At 41.3% G+C, this 16,201-nt stretch overlaps 1 protein-coding gene across 4 annotated transcripts in view; it reads left to right on the top strand.

Moving 5' to 3' along the window:
• The window catches only part of LOC117240024 (band 4.1-like protein 4), a 63,662-nt gene that overhangs the window by 25,142 nt on the left and 22,319 nt on the right, over positions 1 to 16,201 (top strand). For all 4 annotated transcript variants that reach the window (XM_033505868.1, XM_033505869.1, XM_033505867.1 and 1 more), the window contains 2 exons: positions 9,798 to 9,902; positions 10,783 to 10,922. In XM_033505868.1, the coding sequence (XP_033361759.1) occupies positions 9,798 to 9,902; positions 10,783 to 10,922 (245 nt within the window). The remainder of the gene's footprint in view (positions 1 to 9,797; positions 9,903 to 10,782; positions 10,923 to 16,201) is intronic.

Consider the following 16,201-nt stretch of genomic DNA (forward strand, 5'->3'; position numbering starts at 1 on the left):
CCCACAACAAACCCTAGCCCCGGGTGTTGAAAAGTAGCGGCCACCACGGGATCAACGGGAAGACAGAAAGAGAGGGCGGTATGCCTAAATAGACGGTTTGCCTGCAACGTATGTGAAAAATGAAAGAAACACGATTGTAGTGACTGGTGAACAGAGGAGCGAGCACGCAACCTGAAGATGATTACCTACCTCCTGGACCTATACCCAGGTCCATTCGGCCTCGGGCCAGAAGAGAAGAGAACCACCTCTTCTTTATCTTCTCCTTCGACGTCGTCGACGCGTCGCTGTTCCTCTTCCTTTTCGACTACTTTCCTTCTCGTTCGTTCCCCCTCAAGTTGGTTGTTCTGTACTTTTATTAGTTTTGTTACACCACGCCGCGCCGTCTCGGTCCACACACTTACACGTTCCGTTCGATCTTTCGCTTTTTCTAGGCCGCGTGACGCAGCACGCTTTTAAGTGCTTACCATGTACTCTCCCTTGTCGTGCTCTCGCAGAAGTAGGACGATGTTAGGCCGCACGTATTATATTAATCGCGTTAAGCTGTCCGACTTCATCGTATTACAGCTTACGGGAAAGAAAATAAGAGATCTACTAGAGTTTTTGCACTGCCTCGGCCAAGTTGCGTGGTAGATTTCACTAACTAGTATTCTAGCCACGCGAGGTACGTTCACGAAACACGGTGTAACGAAACTTGTCATTTAATAACGTTCAACCACTTCCTTTGTTTTTTTTTTGCCGCTTTTTAAGGTGAATATGTATCTGTGGATTTAATTACACCGTACACTTACTGAAATGTTTCTTTTTATTTTAACGTTTTTAGAGTTTTCGAAGGAGATGATTGTGTGTACGGATTAACGGTAGCTTTCTTCGCCGTATTATTGAAATAAAATTTCGTTAAAGACAATCGGAGGGTATAAAAGAATTCGGAGAATATCTTCCGTTTGTTTCATTATGTTATAACTCTCTCTTGTTCATGCCTTACAATCATTCTGTAACCGGCGTATCAACTCCTTTTTTTCACATCACGTATATTTCTTCTACTTTATCTTCAAAGCACTCGTTCAATTCGTGTGCAGGGTGTAGGGTGGGAGGATGGCAGCTGCCATTTCCAACAACTTGCAATCAGTGAAGTAACTTTTTGTATAAATAACATTTACATATCTTCGAAGTCCTGCATCGTGTACGCGGAATAGCGCAGTGAGTACATTTAATACTGCTATGTAATCTTTAAGCTCAAGGTTAACTAATGCCAACTAGTGGCATTTTAAAAATTTGTTAAAAACTTCTCTACCGGTTGAAATCCTACCTTCGATACCTCATCCACCATATTTCATTGAAAACCACTACCAACGTGCAACGTCAATTCTCAATCTATCGGACAATCAATTTTTTCCCTTGAAGTCGCACAATAACGAACTGCGTACATCTACCAACGATAGTCATCGTTGTACGCGCGCTACGATGGCCGCGAAGTACAGAGCAAAATCGAAGAGAGCAGCGTACACTCGAAAGGAAATTGTCGCGCGCGGAAAAAGGAGGAGAAGAAGAAGAGAATCAGGAGGACGAGGAGGAGGATGGATCGGCAGGCTGGTAAGTCGCTAGCGCAGAATCGCGGGCGACCAGCCGGTCGTGGTGTTCGTTTTCTTTATCCCTCGCCACATCCCTCATGGGGTCGGTGGTGTTGCTCGTGCAGCCAACGATGCATTTTCCGCTGAAAGCCTATGAGTGCGAAGCTGTTGCAGGTGAAATGTTGCGCACTGCGTACCTTTTGTGCGCAAGGAGTGCCTATTTACTTGGTTGCTCGGAGGCTTGTCTCGCCAGTGGCAGCGCGACTTCCTCTAAGAGTACAATTTTTTTGCTGGAGCTTCTCGATTTTCCTGGCTGGATTCAACGCTTCTTCTCATTTCGTTCCATCCATTAGCTATCCCGCCTGTAACACTCCTCCCTCTTTCTCGCCTTCTTTCGTTTTCGAAGCGGTATATGGCCTTCGAAGTTGCATAATAGCAGCCGTTACGACGTAGAGCGCCGAAACATCTTTTCGTATTACCACTCGCGGAGAAAATCTCATTGTTTCAATGGTTCGTTCTTTCATCGGGGATTTTCCGCCATTTGTATTCATCGATAAATAGATTTCTGCACAATTGCTTGAGCAGTTTAGGAGTAGGTTAAGGAGCAAAGTTTGCTTCGGTTTGTAAGTTAAAGGTATCGTTGCTTGAAATTCACAAGGAAAGTGAACACTTGCAGTGTTGAGATACTTAGCTTAACGTAACATCCTTCGGTTCACTTTGGGCTAAATGAACGCGAGGTGATACGGATGTAGCGTGACCGTGATCGAGAGGAAGATAGCAGCGACAAGAAAGTTAATTACCTGGAAGAGAATATGTTGTAATTTCGTGCGGTTTAGTTTAACCGTTATTAACTTCGTTACATCTTTTGTTATTTTCGACTGAAACGCATTTTTCTATCGTTAAACCGCTATAGAGGAAGCACGCGGAGGATGAAACAAAAACGACTGATCCCTCGCATCCGCGTAATAACAACAACGTTGTATTGAGAACTATCGAAGCGTTGCTTCCATCTAAGCAACTTCTCGGATAATACATCGATCCTAAGCATGGCGCGCAGCATAAACAGCAATGGTACATGACGTTTCACGTCAAGTTCAGCGGCGCGGTTTATAAAAAGTGACAAATGGACTGACGAAGTGCTGTCCTTGCGGCCATCGAAACCTTCCCTCCTACCATGGGTATACATATTAAGTATGGACTACGCATTCTCTCTCTGGGCTACGTCCACCATGTAACTATTTATAGACGACAGACCGACCGACCCTGATAGAAATGCCTTGCAGAGAATGCCGTACGTACCTTTTCTTCTCTCTCTCTTCTTTTCCCTCGGTGTGTACATATACCCGAGATAACGAACGCGCTAAATGGAATCGAGCAACGCTAATCAGTCGCCGCTTGTTCCACGATGAATGAATCCTTCATAATTCCGTGTCGGTCGACGAATCGCCGTGCTTCGCGGAATATCGAGTTAATGTAACCATAGATTTGTGCGTGAAAAATGGTAATGGCCAGTCGGAGTACGGCAAGAACCACAGCTTACACGCGATAGCCTGGCCCGCGTGCATGAACGTGAACCGTGCAACTACCGAAGCGTTGCTTCGTTCCAGTGCATTGCAGCAGCGATAAGTTACGCGAGAGTCCGTCGATCGCAAGGCGACCAACCATCGCAGCTTCGAGGCTTCCTTCGCCATCGCAACGCTTGGAAAAAGTGACAAACAACCCGGGCAGCTATCGTCCTCGCGCATGAACCGTTCTGTACCCGGGCAAGAAGCGCATTAGTGTATGCGCCACCAGTTTACCTCTCCCGTACGCGTTTAATTAACTAATTTATTTAATTGCTTAACGATTACCTTTCCTGACACGAAAACGTGTAATTTATTTTCACCGCGTAACGAGCCGATCCCCCTTCTTCCCTTTCCCGGTTTATTTCGTTTTGCGGATTACGTTCGCTTGCTCGTGCCGGTCTGTCATTCAGAACGAGGCGGTCTCGAGCGGTGCTAATTGTGATCGATCGTGGGAGTTAATCGAATTCCAGAGCTTTCCTATTTATTGCGTTCGTTTCGTCGAATTATTGCTTATTTAAAGGTATTTTAAAAAGTACATTTAGAATTTGCAATTCGTTGGAATTTTAGTGTTTCGAGTATGAAAAGTTTCATGTATTTCGATTTTTAGAGCGTTATTCTAATGAAGCGATTTCTAAAGTTCTAATTAGCTTAGCATCCACTTAAATATAGAATCACCTTAGTATCAACGAGAAAATATCAATTCTCTTGCTGCCAACAGCCATGCGTCCAGATGAGAAAGAATTTTTTTTAAGTACTCGTTAACTATATCGGAAAAAACAATTCGAATTACCGCTTAACCGACCTCTGATATAAACCGGTGGAGATTGGCGTGAGCAGCAGGGTTAATTCATCGAAGCGACGACATTCACCTGTAGCATCACGTGTAGGTACTCGAATAGGTAGTCTGGTATCGCGAATGAATTGTCCGCGGGCGATCGACGGAGTGCGTCGAGGCCGCGGCGATGAACAGAGCTCGTAGCTCGAAAATTGGTATTCCCCGGTAGGTATGAGTTAGCGGCATCGGTATGTGGGTATTATACCTTTTGTATTCCGATGTGACACGCCTCCGTCACGTTTGCGGGCGTACAACGACGACGACAGCGTCGGCCACGGCGAAACGGCCAGCAATGGACGTATGGGTGGACAACGATAAGAGTGTCTCCCGTTGCCGCGAACGTCCACGTACACCCACACGACCATCCCGTCGTAGAGTGTAGAACGTAGAGCGTGTAGAGAGAGCACGTACGTGGACGCGCGTACCAACACGAAGGCACACAGACGGCACGAGAGGGCCCATGCGGATGCCATACGTAAAGGCTCACTGGTAGCAGAGTACCCAGAGCCGTATGTACGTTTGAGAATACATTATGTAAGCAAAAGGTGAAAAAAGACCGGTGGAATAAGCCTCACCAGATTCTATCGAGTCGCGTCCCTCCGTCTACTCTCTTCCAGCACCTTCCTCTTCTTCTTCTGCTGGTCTTCTGCCTGCCGCGTGTTCCTGTACCCCTGAGCCCGAACATCGGGCCAGCAGCATCAGGGCATAGACCTTCGCTCTGTTATACGTACAGGTAGTATACATACGTATCCGCCGATACCGATGCTGTGTCGTATATATACACCGAAACCAAGCCGCTGGCGCTCGTAAGCTGAGGGAAGAAGGGATACAAGAGAAGAAAAGAGAGAAAGAAAGAGAGAGAGAGAGAGAAGAAAAAGGCGAAAACAATGCATCCTGGAAGCAGCCGGGCGAATTTCATCGCGGGTCTGGGATATGGCCAGGGAGTGGGGTCCAAGTCGATTCTTCTTGTGGACATTGAAGTTCTTCGATCTTCCGATCCGCCAAACCTTTGGTCAGGAACCAGTTGGTGCTCTGCATCTTCTTGAGGACTCCTTTTGGGGACGATTGTGCCTATCTCGGCCACGAATCTTTTTTAATAACAACGCGAAATTTTATAATACGTACTTCGTAACGCCGATACGAATTACGAACAAATCGTACTCGTAATATCGCAAGTTGGATTCTCCAGCTTCTTCATCGACCGTTGCTTTCGTGAGTCACGTTGCACGCGGAAACATAAATCTCGTTAAAAAATGCAGCCCTTTCATTTCCCTCGTTTGCGATTCCACGAAGGCATCAGTCGATCCACGAAATCCAAAATATTCAGAAGCTACGCGTGTCTGTCGAGAATCACGTAGCTCGTGGACGACAAAAGTGTGCTCGTCTCTGTGCTGATCGTTGGTCGACGGGATCCTCGTTTCCATCATGGTTGTCACTGTTTTCGAAAAGCTTCGATGTTCGCGGTACCAACCACGTAGATTACCGAGATTTAAAAGGACTTACGAGAGTAACCGGTCGAGATGAGCAGTAAACCTTGGGCCATCGACGTTTCTTTTCTGCACCTTTCCACCTTCTTCGTCTTCTTCCTCTTCTCTTTCCCTCTCGTCGAACTGTTGCTTTCCTCTTCGGCCGTCCCTCTTCTTCGCGCGGATTACGTCTTTGTTTCGGTATGTTCCTATGATAACATTGTTCCGGTTGCAGCACAACCGTGACGATTTTTTGTATTTCGACCGACTGATAAAATCGCGATATACTTCGTTGGTCCGGGAACACTATATTTCACTTGGATCGCGCGTTCGTATGCGTTGTGGGAGATTCAACGAGTGAGCTAGAAGATAAGGGCACGTTTTAATAAAATTGCCCGTATTCAGTGCAAAGGAAACTATTCCTGTCTACGATCGGAGCTTAATAAAGGGAAGAAGCTCGTTGCACCCATAGTAGGGCTCCCTTTAAATTAGAGCTTTTTTTCGAACATTCAAATCTCTTTTTTAAATCGATTAAATATTTGTTTTTAATTTCACGGGTTTTTCTATTTTCTGCCTTTGTTCCACTAGGAACATTTGCTTCATTAAATCAAAAGTTCTATAGAATACAATCTATAGTTCGCGAACTGTTGACTTTTTAATCGTTTAGCCTAGAACCGTGCGTTATTAGCTTTACTCTTCAAAATCTTTCCATGGAAAACTGCTCTGCTCCTAAAAAGTAAATTTTGCATGGAACCGAGTGAATCATTTAAATGGTCTGATCCACAGGAGCATTCGTTTGATATAACAAATTCTACCTTCGTGTACCGGACACACGATACACGTCCCTGTTTGTTCCGATAAAAGTGCAACATTTATGAACTTGTCGTGGCGATCTTCGTATACCCCTGAGCTTGTTCATTAATAAATTCGTTCGACGCGCACCAAGTAAACTATGGAGGAGCAGTAATCACATTTTTCGCTGGAAATATGTTTTTGCTGTTGCAACAAATTACGCAGTGGCGCGCACTGTGCATTCGTTCGTTGCACCGATTCCAATGTCATTATACCTGTCCCTGGTAGAAGAAGAACTGGCCTGATCCGTGGAAGGTGCAAACCACCTCGTCGTGGTAAAAGTGCAGGTGCAGCAGAGGTAGAATAGATGCCAGAGCCGTGGATGGGTTCACGGCACCTACAATAAATTTCATGATGCCGCGATCCAGATACAAGTATAGCCAGAGTTGAAAAGAACGAAAGAAGAAAAAACGAGAGCGAGACAGAGCTGCCTCGTTCGATATTTCTTTCGCTTTTTCTCTTTCATTTTCCTTCCTTTTCTTCGGTCGTGCATGCCCCGATGCTTTGTTGTTGACCCTGGCTATCGAAAATCATTACCTAATTTTACTTAACGAATTTCTTTGTTGGATATTGGCTGGCACTTGCCCTCTGTATTGATGAACGTTTATGAAACGTGTGCAGTAGTTTGTGATTATTGTTTCGCTCATTATTCAGATAAAAATGTGTCATAAGGTAAAATTTTTTTCAGTTAAATCTTCTTGGTGATTTTATCAACTGATGAATAAAAGATTTCATATTAGACGAAGGGAGATCTTGAAAAATGTTGATAAGAAAAGGTAAAATATGGTTTTTCAACATTTTATGGCAGAAAAATTTTAAGAATAATCTAAGAAAAAGTCGCTCCGATTTCAATTTTACATTTCAATTCTATTATTTTATATTCAAGGAAATTTGCTTCATTGATATTAACTATAACGGATAATAAAGATGCAGATATTGATTATTTCTACGTATTTACATCTTTCATATGAATGATATATTATTATTCGATCGTTAGAGAAATCAACAATACGTTTATTTATCGTCGTAAAATTCTGTGACCTGTGTGCGAAATGCTCATAGTGTAACGAGGATTTGAAGAGAAAATGATACGAAGGAAATGGCAGAAACGATGGTACTCAAATGACTTTATCGTTTAGTAGTACATATTTCGATCGGACATTTCGTAAAGTTTAATTATATTTGCGAACAAAATATTACGACATCAAACGTTTCGACGTGATATTATAAATTTACTTTTTATTAATGTTTCTTTCAACACCCACGAAAGGAAATCAACAAAATTTACGCGGATCACTCGAAAGACACCGCTAATTTGCGTTCTAGTCCCGGGTTTCCTCGTTTCCGAAGAACACTTTCCCTCGACAAATGACGAAGCGTGGCAGCCGTAACGCCGCAAACTAACAATTGTCTCGAATACGTGCACGGCGTGGCGATGATCAATACATATCGCGCGCAACTTGTCAAAGTCGAGCCACCGCAAGATCGTTAGAAACATCAGCCTCGGCTTCAATTATCATCCTCCAATTCCAATGGTGTGTGCGCGCAAGAAACGGCGCTCTCTGTATGTAATGAACGATCGAGGGAGACAGCTGAACGCAACAAACGCCTCGCGGAAGAGAAACGGAGAACAGGCCGGAGAGCCAAGTATGTAAGTAGATCGACGAAGACTGTGCGGTAGAACGAAAGGACGTGGAGTAAAGAATAAGAGGTGGTAACACGGCTACGCTAATTACGAACAAACTCAGGAATATTTTTCCTTCTTCGTATATTCATGTGCACGGGGACGTACACAGCCCATATCTTGAAGGAACAAACGATCGAGTACGAAAACACACGTTGTGAATCTCCGTTAGTTTCCCCCGAAGGGGAACAAACAAGCGTCATGGCTCAGCCACGGAGTCAACTGGGAACCGGAAACCGGCGATTTCAATCTCAGTTCACCGACTGGATGTCCCGCGGTTAAATCGACGCCGAGTCGATGCAGTAAACTATCTTCGAGTCTTCACCTTTCGATTCTTTTATTGGGCGTCTCTGCTCGAATTGGTCGCTTTTTCTTTCTTTCTACCCTCTTTTTTCCAATCGAGGTGGCTTAACCACGCAAAGAGGAACTTGGAGAAATTGTAAGGTCTGCATCGTGGAAATAAATTCTTGACCGCATTCCTTTTGATGGTGGTTCTTCTAGCACGATACTTTTAATATTATTATATATTATAATTATTATAATTATATTATTGTTATTAAATATTATATTAATATTTTATATTAGGTTCTTAGAAATGCTAAGGAAGAATATTAGATTCTTGGAAATTGGTTTGATTCCTGGAGTTCCTTGTTAGTTTTCTCTTGAGTTATATTGTTTGAAGGTAGGAATGGTAAGGCACTGTTTCTTGATCGGGTTGAAAATGTTTAAGTAGATTAATATCTCTAAAAGAATATTTGACTCTTGGAAGCCTGGTATGCTAATTACTAGAGCATTCGAAGTGAAAGTTTAATGGAGAACTATGCGAGATTATTGAACATATGGGCACTAAACGGTATAGCACGGACATATGTATTTAAGTTAAGCGTCATCGAACTAACATTTAGTAACCTTGTGCGAGAAGTTACAACTACCTATTATTTCGTTACACGTATAGAAATTACTTCTCATATAGAAGAATATACGAACGTTAAAATGTAATTTAACAGAAACGGAACGAGTATCTGTCTAAAAAAAAAACAGCGATTGCTCGCAACTATCGAATCTACATACAGGAAACCTGTCTTTATCCTACTTATTTATTTTGTATAACATAAATATTTCTGTTTTTATTAAACCAAACGATGTATTGCGAAAATATAGAAACACGCATGTTGGAAATGTAAGGAAAACACAAAGCATTGACAAGAAACTAAGATCGATCGACAACGAAAGCGTTTCGATCTAGCATACCTGTTATTTATCACAGTAAAACAAGTGACGTGCTATCACGACATCAAGAGGATCGAGCTGGTTTTGTATTAAACTCGTTTTTATTTTAAACTCGATTTTAAATTCTATTTCACTCTGTCCTGTGTAATAATTGCGAAGTATCACATGTCCGATCGTAATATGGCTGCTCGCGCTACAGATAGAACTTAATTATTCCGCGTGCAGCTAGAAAATCTACCGAGCGTAATGACAGATTGCGCGAGATTCTCAGGTTGGAAACAGACGGAAATCGATTTTGCGGCTGGGACGGAACCGTTATGAAACGTGTCGTACAACTTCCCCTTGAATCAGCGTCGATAGATAGTTGGTTCTCGTGCACAAAGGCATATAAACGCGTTCTAATGCAGTTCGAACGACGTGCTCAATGACGCGTGCGCATCACGATTTAAATCACCACGCTCGATCGAGCGCGGATCGAAAGTCGTCGCAGTGATACTAATGTAGGTCGGTTCAGGAAGTAATTCCGCTCGTGTCGCTAACGTCGGCATTGTTATTGACTGGATAAATCAAACATTGCTCTTTTTTTCTATTTTCCAGAGCTCGAACCTTGGTCAGGAACTGCTGGATAGGGTATTCAGGCACCTGAATCTATTAGAGACTGCTTACTTCGGTCTACGTTACCTGGATCACAGCAATCAGACGGTAAGGATGTTGTTTCTATTGACCTTCCGTATCGAGTTGATCGAAATTACAACGAATAGCGTGTAGTAGGTGCAGGAAGCATTTACAAATATTTTCATCTTGATGTTTATGTACTGGTTGGGTGACTTCGGATATGTTAAATTTGTTACTAGCAAAATGTGATTATATGGGTGCGATATTAAGATATTAAATCTTTCATTGACATTTTTTTTATCTAACGTTTATTATGTACTTTCCGTGCCTACTATACCTTTTAACATGTTTTAAAATTATTATGCAATTGTATCTCACCATATAATAACTTCATTGAAAAATATACTACGCCATTGTTTTTAAATTTCATTTTTGTTTTCATGAAAATATGTCAAGAAGTTTCTTTTTATTTCCACGAGTATTGAATTAGATATCATATGATCGTTTCGAAAGCTCTTTAGACCTTAATTTTCAGATCAAGGTAGCGCGCGTGAGAAATTTTGTTCGCTTTCTGGTAAAGCTTTGTCAATTACGGTATGAGACAGACGCGTTCCCTTCTATAATTATAATCAAAGGCAAATTGACTCGGTCTAACGCGAAGCGGTGTCTTTGCTACGTCTTTGGCGTGACTCTGAACAAACAGCAGTGTATGATCAATGCAATAACTGGATATCGAACGGTTAATTAGATTTCGATGATGAAAAATTCATAGGAAGGATGGCCCGAAGGGAGTCGATTGCATCGGCCCCGGGCCATAAGAGGATAGGATTATTATCCACGGGAAATGTCAAGCTGCCTGCAATTTCCGGTCTGCTTGATCAACAGTTTCAGCGTGACGCGCCTCGATCGGAAGGGGATTAATTATTTAGAAGTAATTCTCTACTGTGTTATTCGCGCACCTTTATAGCAATGGCTCGACCCGAGTAAGAAGATCGGAAAGCAACTGAAAGTCCAAAAAGGAGATCCGAGCTCGGATGTCTACACTCTCTACTTCGGTGTGAAATTCTACGCGGCGGACCCCTGCAAGCTCATTGAAGAGATCACAAGGTGAGCAGATTGAATTTATCTTGTCACGCGAATAGTCCACTAACTACCCTCGATGCTGTAAACCACCCTCTCGCAAATAATTTTATCGATCCAAGCTTTGGCATAATTGTATTTGAGTTCTATGCTGAAGGGAAATACATTTGATAGAATTATTTCAGTGAAATATGCGATGGATCATATTTTTGTTTCCCTATTTTTTTAATTAGTGCAATGGAGCGAGAATTCTATTTATATGGTAGATCTCACGGCAGAAAAAGTGAAATTGGAGAGGGTAATGGATCAAAAGTGTCACAAGATGGGTCTGAATAAAACGAAATATATCAGGGTATTGGTAAACCATTACAAACTAAAATCAATAGTCGAGGAAAATATCGATGATTATAAAAACATTTCATATCATTATCTTTCGAGATCCGTCTCAAAAATTTTAATTTATCAACAACGGTACTACGAACGAAGTTGTTAGATACAGACATAGATACAATTCATCGAACTTGTATTAATAAACATATGAAAACTATTAACACTTTTTACAGTAAATTATTAAAAATGTTATAATAATGGTAGACATGTACGTAGTCATGGAGAAACTTCCTCTACCGTGTCATTAAATTATCGTGCCTCGTATCTTATATCGTTAATATTTATTTTGTAGGTACTGCTCACAATTTGAAATATGTATGCTGTCAGTATGCTTGTTAGCTGTACTAATAGAAATTAAATTATACATATTCATCCTGTATCATTATCATCATCATCACCATGAACCACGCAAACTTCTCATAATATCCAGGACATGAAACAACGATTAATCTTAAATTCACACGTTTTCCGTTTTAAAATACAATAGCGTGAACTTCTCAATCTTCCACTCCGTTATTTCTTCTCGGCTTGAATTGCTAAACGATTAATCGCGAAGAAAACAACACAAGCGAGAGACACGTCGATTGGTATCACGTTTATTACGAGAACCTAACAGTACTCGCTCTCCTTGTTCTCCTTGGCTATTATAGTCGGAGAGATAGAATTCGATTTTGTAGTTAACGCTGACGAAAATTTACATCGTTTTACATTGTCCGGTCGTGATTCTTGAATTAATGGACGAAGCAAGTTTTGTAATCTCTCAATCAGTTCCAACACTAGTAACGCGAAGTACCACCCGTTTTATGTTCTCGCGTGTGTTTGTATACACGGACGAGCTCTCGGTTCTGTCGCATGTCGCATCATGAATACGAAACAGACACGTTTGCACGAGTATAGGTCTCGTGTCACAGACACTGGATGCCTGTCTCGTTATCCTAATGAGTTGGGCTTAAAATTCTTCAAAGCACGCCTGAAAATCTTTTTACCTCAGCGTCATTCCAGCGAAGGAGTTAAAAGAATTTAAAACACTCCTTCTCCGACATTGCACTCGTTCCAGTAACGCAAGCGCGCTTCTTTTGATAAACAAATCGCTCCACTCGATGTAACTTACTATCTTTTCCTCTTTCCTTTTTTATTCTTCCTTCGAATTACAAAGAACGAATTGTCTGGATGTTAATCTTATGTTTTATGTGTCGTTTAGTGCAGTATGTAATATCGTGATATAATGTATTTACAAAGAGTGGACAATAGAGATGTTAATCAGACAGAAAAAGACGATTGTTGTTCAACCTGAACTATTCACGCCAAACGCACAGAAAACAGCGCAATCCACACTCTCTCGGCAACGCCACTCGCAACCTCTGTCTCCGCTCAACTCGCACACGGCTCCTCGACTCGCACTCTGCTTTTCGACTCGCACTCTGCTTTTCGACTGCCTCTCGGGCCGTTGTAGCGCTCTATTGTCTATTGCTGGGCCCACCGCACACGTGTTTTACAGACGCTCGTAGCCAGGGTCACGAAGGTCTTTTCGGCTATTTACCTATTTACCTGAAGGACCCGGTAATGCATTGATGGAGCCGACAGCGCCTCGGCTCTCGCGACATTGTCGGTAGTTAGCTTGACGTTTCTTGGGCCCTTCTTCCCGATACTACAAGTATAAGATTTGTCAGTCGACAGAATCACAGACGATAGTTATTAAAAATTAATCGAATGCACGACATGGAAGTAAGAAATTGAAGGTAATAAAGAAATACGATGACTTTTTGTAAATAAATTAATAATAAGTAAAACTGGAACTAGACTTTTGAGATTGAGTAATCTCTTATATGAGTCCTTCGTAAATTTCAATGTTATTATTGATCCATTGTATAAAATATTAACTAAATTCAATACCTCTACAGTGTTGAACGCTTTTAATGAGAACACGTAGTAATTAAAATTTATTAGGCGACAATTGCGAGTGAATTTATTATATTTAACCTACAATGCATTCTGTTATGAATCTTCAGAGAGATCTGTACTGAAGTTCTAACGATCTTAATAAAATTACAGTACGATGACGAAGTACGCATATCTTTGAATATCTAACTCTGGAATCAGTTGTTCAATTACCTTTGATCGATAACTTCTGTAGATTCTAGTAATTTCAAATTGAATTGCATATATAGACTTACGTGTATATTCTACGAAGAAATTCAATGCAACCATCGGATTCGCGAAATATCTCGAAAATTCGTACGAACGGTATTAGCTTCTTGAGAGGAATCACCGTCATTTCTTGCAGTTTTTTATCAGCCTTATACGTAATATATATCCGTGAGTGGATCGATTTAGCCGATCAAGCGTCGACAAGAGTATAAGCGAATGCCGATGTCGACGGCAGGGTGTAACGGACCTTTTTAATGGAAATCTAGAGAAAAATTGAGGGTTCTGTCACCGATAAACCGACTCGATTGATTCGTTGCTCGCTGGAGGGAGTTTCACAACCCCTGTGTACGATTCTATCTTTTACCTTTTCCTCCGCTTTGCGAACGCTGCTTCCCTTTAAGTTCTACCTGCCAAGATAAAACAATCATTTTTTTGAGACTGTCGACTTCGCTGCGGTTGGTATCGATCATTCACGGTGTTTCTTCCTCTTGTGGTCGACCGCGAGCGAAGTCGAGGGAGAGAACTACCGCCTTGGTCGATCTCGAATGTTTCGGATCCGCTTCCGCGTGATAGAAGCACGGTAAAGGATTGTTTTATTTTTTTCGATTTCTTACAAAATGATGCACGAAGCAAATTATTAATTAGCGATTAGACGGTGAACGTAAAACTTGGTAGTACGAAAAGAAAAGGGCTACAAAGAGTTTCCTAGAATGTATTATATACATTTAACAACGAATTTTTTTTTAAACGATTACAGCCATTGCTTTCAGTAGTTGACTATATTAATGTTGATTTCTTTACCAAGTAAGTTTTTTGTATCATTATCGTAGCATTTATTTTTGCAAAATATATATACATTACGCGTGTCTACGTATATATTTCGTGAAACGTTATACACTATGAAACTCGTCGACTCGTTTGATTGCTTTCACGAGGGCTTCCACGGGGGTAATTTTGTTATTACGTATCTAAATGCGAAGTATCGTTCTTTCATGGAAATCTGAAAATTGTGCGTCTCAATGTACGATAGTTACAGAAACTTTTTCGTCCTGTCGTACGGAAGAATTTTGAAAACTAGCAACATTAACATTGCATTCTAGATGATCGTGATTACGGAGGAAACCTGTTTTCTTTATTAGCTCATCTTGAAGCTAGAATAGCGCAAGTTTTCGTTAAAATCACGTATTATCCTTAACTTCTCGTCGTTTTTAGTTTATGAATATTGACTGCAAATATAAGTACAAATTAGTCGCGAGGTACCAAACTTTAGTAATTTAGATAGACAGGTTCTCACCTGTAGGGTTCTCATCCTTTCTTGTAGGATCTGATCTCTTTTCTTGCTATATTAGCTTATATTCTGTGTTTCTATCAGATTTTTTAAATTTGTCAAGCTTTATGAGTTTCTAGTTATTTTTTCCTATTATAATGTCTTAATTTTTCTTGGTAATCTGTATTAGTTATAAGTTATAAGCGATCCACAATCGAACCGATATACATACAATTATTATACAAACTTTGTATACTTTGGCTTAATTAGAAATCCCTTCTACCTATTCGTTATGAAGCCCAACGATAACGAATCGAAGGCGTAAGCGCTTCGCTTGAAATTAACTTATCAATTACTAATATCTATCTCGTCATATAATGCCTTATCAAATCACCAAACATCCTACTTTTAATCAATCTTTTACCGCACTATCCGTTCATTTACCGCGCCTCTATCCATCCTTTCTTCTGCCAAGATATCGACTTGTTCCGACGAAATCCAATAACGTCGCCAGGTATTATCGTTCCTTTCGTAATTCGTTAAGAGCTACCAACAAATTAACAAAGAAAAAGGATTTGTCACACTAGGAGACCATGTATTACCGCGACAGGGCGGAAAAATTCGGCGGTTTTCACGGCATTAAGCTTGTCGTCCATCGTTCAAGATTTTTCCGGCAAAATAAAAACTCGGGGAAAGACGCCCATTCGCTTGATTCGGTATAGCCACACGATCCGGTGTACCGAGGAAAGGGAAGAAAAGGCGTCTTTGGAAACAGACGAACACAATCTATATGCAAATGCGTTCATCTTTTATCCCGAGTATGAGCAATCGATGGACGCTTGTCGAGGCCCCGTCGTGGTTGCATCTTCGACTCCATTGCACAATGAACGAACCGCGGGATATCAATATTTACGCGCTACCAACCGCTTATAAATAATTCCGGTAAGATGCGCATTTGCTCCCGCCGTCACTGCATATTTGTTTTCGCAGAAATCGAAAGCTGCTCGAGAATTATAACACGAACGATGCATATTGGTTACAACTGTATCTCGCGTGTCTGTTTTTCGATATTTCTAAATAAACGTTACAATATCGAGACCATAACTTTGAAACGGGAGTTCTGCGCGATTGCTTCTTTTTATTCGCTTATTGCGAGAGACTGAGGTTCTAGCGAAAGGATCGAACGTTAGTGAAAGAAGGTTTAAGCAAATCTCGAAGCAAATGCAGAAGACTGCAAAATAAAGAAAGACAGACTGTATGGATATTAGGGTACACGTATTAGGTGGAAAGTGCATGCTAAACGCATCTTACGTTCGGCATTATTTAAATCCATCGCACTTCGAAGATTTCTCGCAAACTAATTTTCATCCAAATCAGATATCTCGCGTTTTAATGAATGTACATCTCGCCTAAAGCGTCGCGCAAATGACATTGCGTCGCGAGATAACTCGGCCACAGATGCAAAATGGTTAAACGTCCTTGATTTTTGGTGTGTTCACCG

Source organism: Bombus vosnesenskii, unplaced genomic scaffold (assembly GCF_011952255.1).
Source record: "Bombus vosnesenskii isolate JDL3184/JDL3185 unplaced genomic scaffold, Bvos_JDL3184-5_v1.1 scf7180000014535, whole genome shotgun sequence".
In the NCBI taxonomy this organism is placed as follows: domain Eukaryota; kingdom Metazoa; phylum Arthropoda; class Insecta; order Hymenoptera; family Apidae; genus Bombus; species Bombus vosnesenskii.